Below are 15682 nucleotides of genomic sequence, written 5' to 3' on the forward strand. Positions count from 1 at the left end.
ACAGACGAAAACGCAGGATTGTTGGTGCCTGCTTCCAAAACCCGAACATTCCTTTTCACTGCCAAGGACAAAGCACTGTGTAGGAGGAGTCCACGAAGGTCCCCACGTGGCTCCTTTAGAAGGTTTCAGCTCAGCCCCATGGAAGCACTGCAGCAGGCAAGGGAAGGAATTCAAGAGCCTTGCATGGTTTCAGGTTTGCTCTCTGCCCCAGCTACAAGGTTGTCCCTGCAGCACAGCCCTGACCCCACGAGGGCTAAGTGCACACTTCTCTTCTGACCACTACAGCCCATAACTGCTCCTGTGTTTAAGGCTCTTTGCTTTGATAGAGAAAGTAGGTTATCAGACCAGCTCAGTGACACCAAATGAGGACAGGCATGCCCAGCACCAGAGCTGTGGCTGTCTTCTGGTCCGTGGGTGGACCTTGTCCACAGCCTGTGTGTGCACGACATGGGACACAGGCCTGATGCACATAGAAGCCACAGTTCTCTTGGTCCTTCCAAAGCACCACCTCGTTGTGGGCACTCAGTGGGCAGAGAATCGAAGCAAACAGAGGTTAAAGCTCAAGAAATGAGATGCACAGTGGACAAAGCATGGTGGTGGCTGCAGCTTGAGACTGTGTCCCCTCGTTCTGTTGCTGGGTGCCTGGCAGCAGAGCCCAACCCCACCTGGCTACAGCCTCTCTACAGGCAGCTGCAGGCAGCAATGAGCTCTGCCCTGAGCCTCCTCTGCTGCAGGCTGCACACCCCCAGCTCCCTCAGCCTCTCCTCACAGGGCTGTGCTCCAGGCCCCTCCCCAGCCTTGCTGCCCTTCTCCAAACACCTTCCAGCACCTCAACAGCTCTCTGCAATGGAGGAGCCCAGAACTGGACACAGCACTCCAGGGGTGGCCTGAGCAGTGCTGAGCATAGGGGCACAAGAACCTCCCTTGTCCTGCTGCCCACACTGCTCCTGAGCCAGCCCAGGATGCCATTGGCTCTGCTGCCCACCTGGGCACTGCTGCCTCCTCTGCAGCTCCTCTCTACCAGCACCCCCAGGGCCCTCTCTGCCTGGCTGCTCTCAGCCACTCTGGCCCCAGCCTGGAGTGCTGCTTGGGGTTATTGTGGCCAGAGTGTAGAACCCTGCACTTGACCTTGTTCAGTCTCATCCTATTGGCCTCTGCCTACCCATGAAGCCTGTCCAGACCTCTCTGCAGGGCTCTCCTTGTCACATCTGGAAGGAACACAATCCTCATAACATAATCTCCTTATCATCTTCACTTTGCTGCACTGGAAAGCTGTTCCCTGGGCAGCAGCCACATGCACCAAAACAGCAGCTAAGTTCCTATGCCTGCACTGAGAAGCTGTTCCCTGGGCAGCAGCCACATGCACCAAAACAGCAGCTAAGTGTCTGTGGCAAACAAAAGGAGTTTCCTCCTCCTCCTGATTAAAAGGAGGGTGCAGGCTGGACAAGAAACACCACTGCAATAGGGCTTGGTTGATTTGAATGTGGCTGCAGTTGCACACTTGAATATGTTCCCTTGCCAGAACACTGGGAATTTGTTTCCAAGGGGGCAAAGGTCTCTGGGATGTGTCCTGACTCTCTGGGATCTGACCTGTGCTGCTGTCAATGATTTACCACAGCATTTCGGAGGCGTCTTCTAGCAGTGCTTGGCTCACAGCATCCCGGAGCAGAAAGCTTCTGCTTGCAGCTGACCTGCAGCAAACATTTATGTATGGGAAAACAATGCTGAGGAGCCAGAGTCAGCTCCTTCCTCCTCTGATTCTGTCTCTGAGCTGGCTGGCTGCAGCAGCACATCAGGCTGCAGTGCACGGGGAGGGCGAGGCATTGCCCTCCCAGAGGTAAGTCCATCCATGCCCCTTCCTAACTTCACATGCAGAAGTTCTGGGCAAGCCAGCCCATCAATTTTGTCCTGACTTAAGGCTTGTGCAAGCTGTGCTCTCTGCAAACAGCTACTGGGGGGGGAACCCATAAAGCATTGGCAGCTGTCCAAAGCCCGAGCTCAGCATCATAATTCCTGCTCACAGGAACTGTCTGCACAAGAGGTTTTCTTTTGCAGGTGATTCTTGAGCCTTCTTGAACTTCCTTATGAAATGATTGTACTGGATTTGGGCCCCAGGAACTGAATTCCTTCCACAGGATGATCTCATAGAGTGTTCTACACTGTGGCCACAACAACCCCAAGAAATGCTACAGGCTGGGGCCAGAATGGCTGAGAGCAGCCAGGCAGAGAGGGCCCTGGGGGTGCTGGGAGAGAGGAGCTGAAGAGGAGGCAGCAGTGCCCAGGTGGGCAGCAGAGCAAATGGCATCCTGGGCTGGCTCAGGAGCAGTGTGGGCAGCAGGACAAGGGAGGTTCTTCTGCCCCTGTGCTCAGCACTGCTCAGGCCACCCCTTGAGTGCTGTGTCCAGTGCTGGGCTACTCAATTGCAGAGAGATGCTGAGGTGCTGGAAGGTGTTTGGAGCAGGGCAGCAAGGCTGGGGAGGGGCCTGGAGCACAGCCCTGTGAGGAGAGGCTGAGGGAGCTGGGGGGGTGCAGCCTGCAGCAGAGGAGGCTCAGGGCAGAGCTCATTGCTGCCTGCATCTACCTGTAGAGAGGCTGTAGCCAGGTGGGGTTGGGCTCTGCTGCCAGGCAACCAGCAGCAGAACAAGGGGACACAGTCTGGAGCTGTGCCAGGGGAGGTCTAGGCTGGATGTGAGGAGGAAGTTGTTGTCAGAGAGAGTGATTGGCATTGGAATGAGCTGCCCAGGGAGGTGGTGGAGTGGCTGTGGCTGGAGGTGTTGAAGCCAAGCCTGGCTGCGGCACTTAGTGCCATGGTCTGGTTGCTTGGCCAGGACTGGGTGCTGGGTTGGGCTGGATGAGCTTGGAGCTCTCTTCCAACCTGGCTGATTCTATGATTCTACAAATTAATATCTCCCCCCCTCCCCCCCAGTCTTCTCCTTTTCCTTCCTCACAATTACTGCTGCATCTGACAGGGTGCAGTTAACAAGGGCATGTGAATAACCCAATTTCCCATCCAAGCCAGATCCTCATCCCTGCACAGTGTTATTAACCTATACAAGTGTCACTTAGGCTCTGAAGGAAGGGAATAAACAAGTGACTTGATTTTTTCTGTCTGAAGCTGTAGTGTCATTAGGAGGAAATGGTTGAGACCTTTTTTTCTTTCCTACAGGTAATAGTTTCAGGCTTGTTCAAAAGGCAAATATGGTTTAGAAGGATCAAAAAAAGGTATCAGTGATAATTGGAACAGGAAGACAAGGAGAAGGAGAAGGGGGGGGTGGAAAGAAAACTGTGGCAGTGATACACTTAATTATGAAGGCTTACTCTGATAATCCCTTCTGAAAATGAACAAAGAGGACTTTTGATGTTTGATGAACTTATCAAACACGTTAGAGTAATGAAGAGGCAAAGGCAGGACCCAATCGAAGGTGGAGCCAATTAAGCACTCTGTGAGGTGCTGAAGGATGCAGCCCACAAATGCTCCTGTCAGAGCATCAATACTTGCCTGGCCTCCAGCTCTGGGTTTGTCTGCAGGCTCCTGCTGGTTTCCTGGGGACAGGGTGGGGTTTTCAGCTCGAGTGCTGCTCTGCATGCACAGGCTCCCTTGCTTAGCTGCTGGGGCTTTCACTTAGCAAAGCCCTCCTAGGGTCATCACAGCATCCTCGTGGCTGGGACTTGGGAGCAGTGAGGCTGAAGGCAAAAGAAATCACAGAATCACAGAAATGTTCTGCTTGGAGAAGACCCCCCCAGGATCACTAAGTCCAACCCCTATGCCTACTCATAGAATAGAATCAAGGAATCATGGAATCATCTGGGTTGGAAGAGAGCTCCAAGCTCAGCCAGCCCAACCTAGCACCCAGCCCTGGCCAACCAACCAGACCATGGCACTAAGTGCCCCAGCCAGCCTTGGCTGCAACACCTCCAGGCACAGCCACTCCACCACCTCCCTGGGCAGCCCATTCCAGTGCCAGCCACTCTCTCTGACAACAACTTCCTCCTGACATCCAGCCTAGACCTGCCCTGGCACAACTCCAGACTGTTGTCTTCTTCTGATGCTGCCTGCCTGGCAGAAGAGCAACATCTCTCTTGAATGAAGGAGCCCAGCACTGGACACAGCACTCAAGGGGTGGCCTGAGCAGTGCTGAGCACAGGGGCAGCAGAACCTCCCTTGTCCTGCTGCCCACACTGCTCCTGAGCCAGCCCAGGATGCCATTGGCTCTGCTGCCCACCTGGGCACACTGCTGCCTCATCTTCAGCTGGTATCTCCTATTTACTACTGAATAGGTTTCTCCCCAGCAGAAAAACACACACAGGGATCATTTTCTCCCTGCTAGCCTCCAGCTCTCCTTAAAACACAACTTGAAAGACCTTCAGACCCCTCTCTCTTCCCCTCCTTAGGAGAAGCAGCAGAGATGTTAATTCTCCAGCTCCCACCAACTGTCAGCTGAGCCAGTGGTCAGAGTGGACAGATTGCTTCCCTTGCCAGGAGAAAAAAGTAAGACTCCAGTGTAATGCATTCATTTATCTTCAGATGTGCCTGTGATGAGGATGTACACACATTAATTATATATATTATACATATTCATCATCCTGAAGCATGCAGTAAACTCATCCAAGTATGATGGAGATGCTCTTCTACTAGAGAGGCTCTCACCCTAGTGTAAGCTGGGGAATACATCCATTTAAAGCAGCAGAAACAGCAAAAGGCAAACTCGAGGGGGAATAGTGGAAGAATCAGGCCAGGATATTTGCTCAAGACTTGCTTCCTTTTCCATCTCACATTTAATTAAGTATCCCCTGATTCTCAATGCAAATATTCAAATGAAAAGAAATTAAGAGGCAGCCTCCATTCATCAGCTCCTGTGCTCAGTTTCTTTCATCATTTTGCAGATGTCTTCATAGCTCCAGGATTTACCCTCACGTACCTGACACGATTGTGCTTTCTGCTGAGTTTATATCCCTGCACTTCTCTTTGTTCCTCTGCTGAGAATCCCTCAATTATTTGGCTTTTCTCTCTTTCTACTTAATTTCTCCTTCCCCTAGCTTAAAGAGCAGCAATTCTCATTAATAATCCATCAGAAATCTTGCAGGATCAGTGTTGTAATTAGTGGCTGTGTCCATCTGAGCCTGTTATGTTCCAGGGCAAAGGCTGTGTAACTGGGAAAAAAAATCCATATTAGAACCAGAGAAATCAGGCAGGTTGGAAGAGAGCTCCAGGCTCACCCAGCCCACCCTAGCACCCAGCCCTGGCCAAGCAACCAGACCATGGCACTAAGTGCCCCAGCCAGGCTTGGCTTCAACACCTCCAGCCACAGCCACTCCACCACCTCCCTGGGCAGCCCATTCCAATGCCAATCACTCTCTCTGACAACAACTTCCTCCTAACATCCAGCCTAGACCTCCCCTGGCACAGCTTGAGACTGTGTCCCCTTGTTCTGTTGCTGGCTGCCTGGCAGCAGAGCCCAACCCCACCTGGCCACAGCCTCCCTGCAGGCAGCTGCAGACAGCAATGAGCTCTGCCCTGAGCCTTCTCTGCTGCAGCCTGCACACCCCCAGCTCCCTCAGCCTCTCCTCACAGGGCTGTGCTCCAGGCCCCTCCCCAGCCTTGCTGCCCTTCTCCAAACACCTTCCAGCACCTCAACATCTCTCTGCAATTCAGGAGCCCAGAGCTGGACACAGCACTCAAGGGGTGGCCTGAGCAGTGCTGAGCACAGGGGCACAAGAACCTCCCTTGTCCTGCTGCCCACACTGCTCCTGAGCCAGCCCAGGATGCCATTGGCTCTGCTGCCCACCTGGGCACTGCTGCCTCCTCTTCAGCTCCTCTCTCCCAGCACCCCCAGGGCCCTCTCTGCCTGGCTGCTCTCAGCCACTCTGGCCCCAGCCTCTAGTGCTGCTTGGGGTTGTTGTTGCCAAAGTGCAGAACCCTGCACTTGGCCTTGCTCAGTCTCATCCCCTTGGCCTCTGCCCACCCATGCAGCCTGGACAGGTTCCTCTGCAGGGCTCTGCTATCCTCCAGCAGCTCCACAGCTGCTCCTAGCTTGGTGCCATCTGCAAACTTACTGATGCTGGCCTCAGTCCCCTGCTCCAGGTAATCACTTCCAAAGTATAAAATGAGAGATTTCCAAACCCAGCCACTCCAGACCCTCCTCAACTCATTTGTGTGAATTTGGGGTGAATCTCCTGAGCTTCTGTCTCCAGCCCTCAACACAGGAAGAACATGGACCTGATGGAGCAGGTCCAAAGGAAGGCTATGAAGACAACAGGGGAGGGGGGTTGGAGCACCTCTGCTACAAGGACAGGCTCAGAGAGCTGAGATTGTTCAGTCTGGGGATGAGAAGGCTCCAGGGAGACTTTAGAGCAGCCTTCCAGTACCTGAAGGGGGCTAGAGAGAAGCTGCAGAGAGACTCTTTAGAAGGGCTTGCAGCGATAGGCTGAGGGGAAACAGTTTGAAACCAGAGAAGAGATTTTAGATTGGCTGTTGGAAGAAAACTGATCACCATCAGGGTGCTGGAACACTGGAACAGGCTGCCCAGGGAGGTAGCTAAGGCCCCACCCTTGGACATATTCAAGCCCAGGCTCAACAGGGCAGCCTGACCTAGTGGAAGATGTCCCTGCTTGCTGCACAGGGGTTGGGTTTGATGACCTTTGGAGGCCCCTTCCAACCCAAACCGCTCTATGATTCCATGACTGAAGATGTACAAGTCTTGGGGCCACACACAACCCCCTGACATAGATACAAGTGGCAGTTGGAACTGCTTCCTAGCTCGTGGAGGTGGTGTCCTTGGGGGATACAAGCTCGGTGCTGATGGTGCTGTCCTCTCTGGTGTGGCTCAGCACCGGTACCGCAGGCTGCTGCAGCCGGCACAGTTTGCAGGGCAGAGATGTGCAGGGCACTTCTGGGATGAGCAAGCCTGCCGTGCTGGGACGCAGTGCACAGGACCCCCCAGCTGTGGCAAGGACTTCCAGTGTGAGGAAACAGGTGAGTGAAGCAGGTGCAAACTCCTGCCCAACGGGCTGTGAGCCTTGGTGGACAAACTGGGGTGCTGCTGGAGGAGAAGCTCAGCAGGAGCCAGCAGTGTGCACTTGCAGCCCAGAAAGCCAAGCAGAGCCTGGGCTGCAGCAGCAGCAGTGTGGCCAGCAGGGCCAGGGGGGGGATTCTCCCCCTCTGCTCCACTCTGCTGAGACCCCACCTGGAGTGCTGCATCCAGCTCTGGAACTCCCATGACAAGAGGAATGTGGAGATGCTGGAGCATGTCCAAAGAAGGACCAGGAGGATGCTCAGAGGGCTGCAGCAGCTCTGCTGTGAGCACAGACTGAAAGAGTTGGGGCTGTGCAGGCTGCAGCAGAGGAGGCTCCCAGGTGACCTTCTTGTGGCCTGCCAGGATCTGAAGGGGGCTACAAAAGAGCTGGGGAGGGACTTTTGAGGCTGTCAGGGAGTGCCAGGCCTGGGGGGAATGGAGCAAAGCTGGAGGTGGAGAGGGTGAGGCTGGAGGTGAGGAGAAAGTTGCTGAGCAGGAGAGTAGTGAGAGGCTGGCATGGGTTGAGGCCCCCTGGCTGGAGATGTTTCAGGCCAGGCTGCGTGAGGCTGTGTGCAGCCTGCTCTAGGGTAGGGTGTCCCTGGGCATGGCAGGGGCTTGTAACTGGCTGCTCCTTGTGGTGCCTTCCAACCCTGCCTGACTCTATAATTCTAGCTCTGGGTGATAATAGTTCCCAATAGGCCATCATTAAGGCTGGAGAGGACCTCTAAGATCATCAAATCCAGCTGTTAACCCAACACTACCATGACCAAGTCCTGAAGTGACTAAACTATGTCCCAAAGCGCAATAAACTTCCCCCCAAATGCTTCTTGCAAGGGGAAAGGGCAAAACTGCACATTAACAAGACAGGGCTGCCTTCCCTAAGCCAAGTGGAGAAGCTTCCTGTACCTCCCTTCCAAAAGCATGAGGGCAGTGAGGTGACCTCCACTAGATTCCCATCCCATCAGAACCCAGAGGAGTGGCCAGCTTGGACTCTGTGCTGTGCTCCAGCTTGCAAAGGAAAACATCCCCTTGCAAGCAGCTGTGTTTAACAGCCAGCAGGACCCCCTGTGGCCCTGAGATGGGGGTGGGAAACACAATCAGTGCAAGCCTTTGGGGAGGGTGGGTAAGTGGTGGTCTGGTTTTGGGGAGGGTAAGTGGTGGTCTGGTTTTGGGGAGGGTGGGGAAGTGGTGGTCTGGTTTTGGGGAGGGGAAGTGATGGTCTGGTTTTGGGGAGGGGAAGTGATGGTCTGGTTTTGGGGAGGGTAAGTGATGGTCTGGTTTTGGGGAGGGTAAGTGATGGTCTGGTTTTGGGGAGGGTAAGTGATGGTCTGGTTTTGGGGAGGGGAAGTGATGGTCTGGTTTTGGGAAGGGTAAGTGATGGTCTGGTTTTGGGGAGGGGAAGTGATGGTCTGGTTTTGGGGAGGGGAAGTGATGGTCTGGTTTTGGAGAGGGTAAGTGATGGTCTGGTTTTGGGGAGGGTAAGTGATGGTCTGGTTTTGGGGAGGGGAAGTGATGGTCTGGTTTTGGGGAGGGTAAGTGATGGTCTGGTTTTGGGGAGGGGAAGTGATGGTCTGGTTTTGGGGAGGGAAGGTAAGTGATGGTCTGGTTTTGGGGAGGGTGGGTAAGTGATGGTCTGGTTTTGGGGAGGGAAGGTAAGTGATGGTCTGGTTTTGGGGAGGGTAAGTGATGGTCTGGTTTTGGGGAGGGAAGGTAAGTGATGGTCTGGTTTTGGGGAGGGTAAGTGATGGTCTGTCTCTGTGCGCTAGGTCGCTGCATTCAAAGGCACCTTGTGTGCAACGGAGAGACAGACTGCAGAGATGGGTCTGATGAGAGCAACTGTGAGGATGAAGATGTTGAAAGCCCTTGTAAATATCTGTACCCAATCCCAGGGCTTGAAAAAGCAGTCCAAGGGTGAGTAATAAATGGACAGTTGCCACTCTCACCATCAAAACAGGCTGAAGGATTTTGTGTTGCTCTCCCTTAGCAATAGCACTGCTCCATGAATTGACAGGGTGCTGGATGAACCCCAAAGGACAGCTGCTGTCCCACCCAGCCTCTGGTTGCAAGAGAAGAGAGAAGCAGGAAGGTTCATCTCAGTTTTAGTTTCAAATCCTTTCCTGACTTTGGACTCTTCCATCCACTCTGTAGTGTAGTACAGAGACACTTTAAAGTGTCCTTTCTGTGCACATGTAAAAGTCCATCCCAGTTATCTCACAGCTTTCTTCAGCTGATAAAGGCAATCCAGAATGCACTGGGCTGGAAGGCACCTCTAGAGGTCAGCTAGGCTAACCCCCAGATGTTACAGGAAAGAGTAGACTTTGGAGGCCCAGGCCAACCTCAGGATATTCAGCAAAGCCAAAGGTAAGGTCCTGCACCTGGGTGGGTGCAATCCCAAGCACAGCTCCAGGCTGGGTGGGGAATGGCTGAGAGCAGCCCTGAGGAACAGGCCCTGGGGGACTGGGCAAAGGAAAAGCTCAACAGGAGGCTGCAGGGGGAGTGCAGCCCAGACACAAGCCTGTGCTGGGCTGCAGCAAGAGCAGTGTGGGCAGCAGGGCAAGGGAGGGCATTCTGCCCCTTGGCTCTGCTCTCCTCACACCCCACCTGCACTCCTGGGGGCAGCTCTGGAGCCCCCAGCACAAGCAGCACATGGAAGTGTTGGAGGCAGTGCAGAGGAGGCCACAAAGATGCTGAGAGGGCTGCAGCAGCTCTGATCTGAGCACAGGCTGAGAGAGTTGGGGCTGTGCAGGCTGGAGAAGAGAAGGCTTGGAGGAGACCTTGGAGTGGCCTTGCAGGATCTGAAGGGGGCTCCAGGAGGGCTGGGGAGGGACTATTGACAAGGTCTGGTAATGAGAGGATGAGGAGGAATGGATTTGAAGTGGCAAAGGGGAGACTGAAAGTGGATGTTAGGAAAGGGTTGTTTGGAGTGAGGGTGGTGAGACACTGGCACAGGTTGCTCTGGGAGGCTGTGGAGCACAGAATCACCCAACGTGATCAAAGATCATCATTGAGTGCTTCTGTGCTCCACAACCTCCCTGGGGGCGTTCTGCACAAGGCTGGATGAGTCCTTGAGTGACCTGTTCCAGCAGGAAGTGTCCCTGCCTATGGCAGGGGTTTGGAACTGGCTGATCCTTGAGGTGCCTTCCAACCTAACCCATTCTGTGGATTTCTGTCCCTGCTGACTGCAGGCAGGGCTGGACTGGATGACCTTTAGAGGTCCCTTCCAACCCAGCTTGTTCTATGATTCTCTGACTCTCATAACTGTCCTTGCTGGGACAAACTAGACAGCTTAGCTGTTTTCTTCTGTTTCTAACACCAGTCCCAATTATCCTGTAAATAAAACAGCTGCCCCCTGTTAGCCCTGTGAAGGAGAGAACAAACCCAACCCCCAGATCTTAGATGCTATCCAAATTCCAAGTCAGAGAGCTGAGCATGTGTGACCTGCAGTGTCAGAACAGAAACAGCGCCGGAGACCCCTGGGGAAATCCACCCACAGCTAACTGTCTGGCTGCCACCTCTTCCCAAGGTACAACATCCTGACACAGGAAGAGAGGCAGTTTGTGTACGACCCTAACTATTTTGGAGGCCACTGTGAGCAGGTCTACAACGGGGAGTGGAGGGAGCTGAAGTACGACGCTGCCTGTGAACGTCTCTACTACGGCGAGGACGAGAAGTACTTCCGCAAGCCTTACAACTTCCACACCTACCAGTTCCTGGTAAGCTCCTGGGCTGGCCACACTTAGGGAGCAAGCCTTTGTTTGGGCCTGCACAATCCCAAGCACAGCTCCAGGCTGGGTGGGGAACGGCTGAGAGCCTCTTCTTCCCTAGCTGGGAACTGGAATCAGAGAACCAAGCAGGTGGGAAGAGAGCTCCAAGCTCACACAGCCCAACCTAGCACCCAGCCCTGCCCAACCAACCAGACCATGGCACTAAGTGCCCCAGCCAGGCTTGGCTTCAACATCTCCAGGCACAGCAACTCCACCACCTCCCTGGGCAGCCCATTCCAATGCCAATCACTCTCTCTGACAACATCTTCCTAACATCCAGCCTAGACCTGCCCTGGCACAGCTCCAGACTGTGTCCCCTTGTTCTGTTGCTGGGTGCCTGGCAGCAGAGCCCAACCCCACCTGGCTACAGCCTCTCTGCAGGGAGCTTCAGAGCTCTGCCCTGAGCCTCCTCTGCTGCAGGCTGCACCCCCCCAGCTCCCTCAGCCTCTCCTCACAGGGCTGTGCTCCAGGCCCCTCCCCAGCCTTGCTGCCCTGCTCCAAACACCTTCCAGCACCTCAACATCTCTCTGCAATGGAAGAGCCCAGCACTGGACACAGCACTCAAGGGGTGGCCTGAGCAGTGCTGAGCATAGGGGCAGAAGAACCTCCCTTGTCCTGCTGCCCACACTGCTCCTGAGCCAGCCCAGGATGCCACTGGCTCTGCTGCCCACCTGGGCACTGCTGCCTCATGTTCAGAAACACCCCAGCGCTTGAGAATGTCCCCCAGGCCCCTTGCTTTAGGACTGTCTATGTGCTGGGGTCTAGGAAGTCACCCCTGGTGATGATGTGAGATGGTTTGGGTTCGTTTAGTGTGGGTAATTTATCAGGAAGGTGGCAGGGCCTGGACTCAGCCAAGGCTGCTCGATGCCACAGGCTGCCAGGGGAGAGCTGTCTAGGGAAAGGTCACTTCTCCACACCACAGGCCAAGCAGTGTTGTTTTCTAGCACTGCCCCTGCAAGCTGATTTTTCCCCCCTGCCTAAACAAATTCATCCAGAGGCAGGCTGGAGAGAAGGAATTCAGTCCAGATTGTTAGGACTTGGCAGAGCTGCATGGAACTGGAGGAGGGTTTTATAATGGGCAATGTCAGGCTGGCTTAATAGGTAATGTAATGGTGCTGCTTTGAGTGGCTAAAGACAAACCTTGCTTTGCCTGGAGATGGGTGAAGCAAAACGCATGGCTTTGTCCTCATGGCTCAGGTGCTTCCAGATGGAAAGATGGAGAACTTCCCCTGTGGGAGCTGGGGCTGTTGGGGCTGGAAAAGAGAAGGCTCTGGTGAGACCTTATAGTGGCCTTCTTGTAGCTGAAGGAGGCTTAAAAGAAAGCCAGGAAGGTCTTTTTCACAAGGGCTTGCAGGGACAGGATGGGAGGGAATGGGCTGAAGCTTGAGGAGGGCAGGTTTAGACTGGAGATTGGGAATGAAGGATGATTGAGCTGCTGGAGAGCATATGGGTTAAGGGGAAGGTGATGCTACAGGAGGGGTCTGCTACAGGCCACCTTGGCCAGCAGAACCAAGCAGATGAGGCTCTCCACAGGCAAATAAAAGGGGCATCTGCTCCTCATGGGGGAGCTCAACCACCCTGACATCTGCTGGAGAGACACCACAGCAAGGCAGCAGCAAACCAGGATGTGCCTGGAATGCACAGATGACAACCTCCTCCTCCAGAAGGCTCCAGCAAGAAAAGATGGAAAGGCAGAGCTTGTTCTCAGCAGTAGGGAAAGGCTGGGGAGCAGTGTGGGGCTCAGGCACGTCCCTGGCTGCAGTGACCATGAAGCAATAGAATGTCAGACCCTCAGGAGGACACATGCCAAGCTTACAACCCTGGACTTTGGGCATGCAGACTTTGGTCACCTCATGGATCTGCTGGCCAAAGCCCTAGGGGCAAGAGGGGCCCAGGACAGCTGGTCAGGGCTCAAGGATCACCTTCTCCCTGTCCAGGAGCAAAACATACTGACGAAGAGGAAGGCAGGAAAGAATGCTAGGAGGCCTGCCTGGGTGAGTGAGGAGCTCCTGGGCACACTGTCCCACGGGAAGAAACTCAGCCAGGAGTGGAAGGGAGCACAGCTGCAATGGGGGTATATAAGGAGGCTGCCCCAGCAGCAGCAGAGCTGTTAGCAAGGCTAAAGCTCAGTCAGAATCAAACTCAGCCAGGGAGATCAAGGGCAACAGCAGCCAGTTACAGAGCTATGTTAATGGTAAAAAGAAGCCTAGGGAAGGTGTGGGCCCCCTCAGGAAGGTAATGGGAGAATTGTGACAAGTAACATGGAAAAGGCTGAGGTTCTCAATGGCTTCTTCACTTCAGCCTTCCCTGGCAAGGGCTCCAGCCACACTCCCAGAGTCATGGAAGAAAGAACCACCCACTGTGAGCAAAGAGCAGGTCTGTGACCTTCTGACCACAGAATCACAGGATGGTTTAGGTTGGATGATCCCCGAGGACCATCCAGTTCCAAACACCTGCCACAGCCAGGGACACCTCTCACTAGAACAGGAGAAGCTCAGCAGGAGCCAGCAGTGTGCACTTGCAGCCCAGAAAGCCAAGCAGAGCCTGGGCTGCAGCAGCAGAAGTGTGGCCAGCAGGGCCAGGGAGGTGATTCTCCCCCTCTACTTCAGCCTGGTGAGACCCCACCTGGAGCACTGCATCCAGTCCTGGAGCCACTACGACAGGAAAGATCTGGGCATGCTGGAATGCATCCAGAGAAGGGCCATGAGGATGCTGAGAGGGCTGCAGCTCCTCTCCTACAGAGACAGGCTGAGAGAGTTGGGGCTGCTCAGTCTGGAGAAGGCTCCGAGGGGACCTTATTGTGGCCTTTCAGTATCTGAAGGGGGCCCACGGGAAAGCTGCTGAGGGACTTTTCAGGAGGTGCAGTAATGATAAGACTAGGGGCATGGAGCAACACTAGAAGTGGGGAGAGGCAGATTGGATGCTAGGAAGCAGTTCTTCACCATGAGGGTGAACACTGGAACAGGCTGCCCGGGCAGGTGGGGGAAGCCTCATCCCTGGACATTTTTAAGGCCAGGCTGGATGTGGCTCTGGGGAACCTGATCCAGTGTGAGGTGCCACTGCCCACTGAAGGGGGGTTGGAACTGGATGATCCTTGAGGTCCCTTCCAGCCCTGACCATTCTATGATTCTAATGCACTCTTTACAGTGAGGGTGGTGAGACACTGGTACAGGTAGCCCAGGGAGAATGGGATGCCCCCTCCCTGGACATGTTTGAGGCCAGGTTGGATGAGTCCTTGAGCAACCTGGTCTAGTGGAAGGTGTCTCTGATCTAGGCAAGAGGTCTAGGCTGGATATTAAGAGGAAGTTCTTCCCAGGGAGATCGGCATTGGAATGGGCTGCCCAGGGAGGTGGTGGAGTCTCTGTGCCTGGAGGTGTTGAAGCCAAGCCTGGCTGGGGCACTGAGTGCCATGGTCTGGTTGGTTGGCCAGGGCTGGGTGCTAGGTTGGGCTGGCTGAGCTTGGAGCTCTCTCCCAACCTGCTTGACTCTATGACTAGATGATCAAGGTCCCTTCCCAGCTAACCCACTCTTTGGCTCTATCAGATGGCACATGACAATTCTCTACTCCACCTTCTCTGAAGTCAACACTGAATCACAGAACCACAGGTTCTGTGGTGTCCTCATGGCCTCCAAAAGAGGCACCACCAGCTCCTCAAACAAACAGCCCCAAAAGGAAGGGAATACCTGGGAAAACAATGTCTGCTGCTTTCACTTCAGGCTCATGCCGATTCCGGATTCGCTTTTGAGACTTACAAGGACTCCAAGGACCTGCTGGATGCCATTAAGAGACATACCTCTGGTTCCTTTGGCCTGAATGTTGGCATTGCTCCTCCTGAGTCCCCTGTGCAGGTGGACCTGGGCTTCACCTTATCAGCTGGCAAAGGGTCGCTGAAGAACTTCTCAGAGTACACTGAAAAGGTAAGGAAGAGAAGCAGGTGAGAGATGTGGTGGCAGAGGCTGGGAAGGAGAGAGGAGGACACTGAGGTTCTGCACCAGGAGGGTGGTGGAACACTGGAAGGGGCTGCATGGGGATGTAGTCGAGGCCACATCCTTGAAGCTATTCAGGGTCAGGCTGAAGTGTGTCCTGGGCCACCTGATCAATGAGCCAACAGGAGTGGGATGAGTCCCACCAAGGCCAAGCGCCAGCTCCTGCGCTTGGGCCACAACAACCCCGAGCCATGCTACAGGCCTGGGGCAGTGTGGCTGGAGAGCTGCTGGCAGGAAGGGAAACATCAAGATGGTGATCAAAGGAGCTGTCCTCAGGGAATGATCTCTGCCAGCAGATAGATCTCCATCGGATTAATCCGAGCTGGCTCAGGATGGGAAAATAGGCTACTTTTGGGGGAGGTTAAAATACCACACTGCAAAAACCCCAAACAGCAAAGAACAACCAAACCAACACAGAGCACCTGGCAGCAGGCTGCACTTCCTGAGGTGGACTTCCATCCTGGGCTAGCTGTGGTGGCCTCTTTCCAGTACAGCACCACGAGTGCTGTGCTGCTCTTTCCCACACTTACTGTGTCCCCTCTCCACTTCTCCCGTGGCTGCTGGCAGGGAACAAGAAAGAAGAATTGCTTGGGTGGTGTTCTGAGTTAAAATGCCCTTGAAAGCTGTTGGGAATGGGCACCATCAGCGTGTTTACTCTGCCCCTTGCCTGGGCTCACCTGATGTTTGGAGCTAAACAATGATCAATGACTGCAGGAATCATTTTAAAGCCTTCTCCTAGGCAATGGCTAATCTGAAAGAGGAGCTGGTGGTATAGCCAGAACACTTTATCCCCCACCAGCACCTTCCTGGCCAAGTATCCCTCCACTGGCACACCCAGAACACTCTATCCCCCACCAGCACCTTCCTGGCCAAGCATCCCCTCACTGGTATATCCAGAACATTCTACCCACCTACAGT

General features: G+C 54.3%; 1 protein-coding gene across 1 annotated transcript in view; it reads left to right on the plus strand.

Annotated features, from left to right (window-relative positions):
* Positions 1-15682, plus strand: part of C8A (complement C8 alpha chain) — a 29999-nt gene that overhangs the window by 2246 nt on the left and 12071 nt on the right. Inside the window, exons 2-7 of the mRNA XM_064148244.1 lie at positions 1772-1837; positions 4393-4489; positions 6829-6973; positions 8780-8924; positions 10537-10726; positions 14495-14695. Of these exons, the coding sequence (XP_064004314.1) occupies positions 1772-1837; positions 4393-4489; positions 6829-6973; positions 8780-8924; positions 10537-10726; positions 14495-14695 (844 nt within the window). The remainder of the gene's footprint in view (positions 1-1771; positions 1838-4392; positions 4490-6828; positions 6974-8779; positions 8925-10536; positions 10727-14494; positions 14696-15682) is intronic.

This window comes from Pogoniulus pusillus, chromosome 8 (assembly GCF_015220805.1).
Source record: "Pogoniulus pusillus isolate bPogPus1 chromosome 8, bPogPus1.pri, whole genome shotgun sequence".
Taxonomy (NCBI): domain Eukaryota; kingdom Metazoa; phylum Chordata; class Aves; order Piciformes; family Lybiidae; genus Pogoniulus; species Pogoniulus pusillus.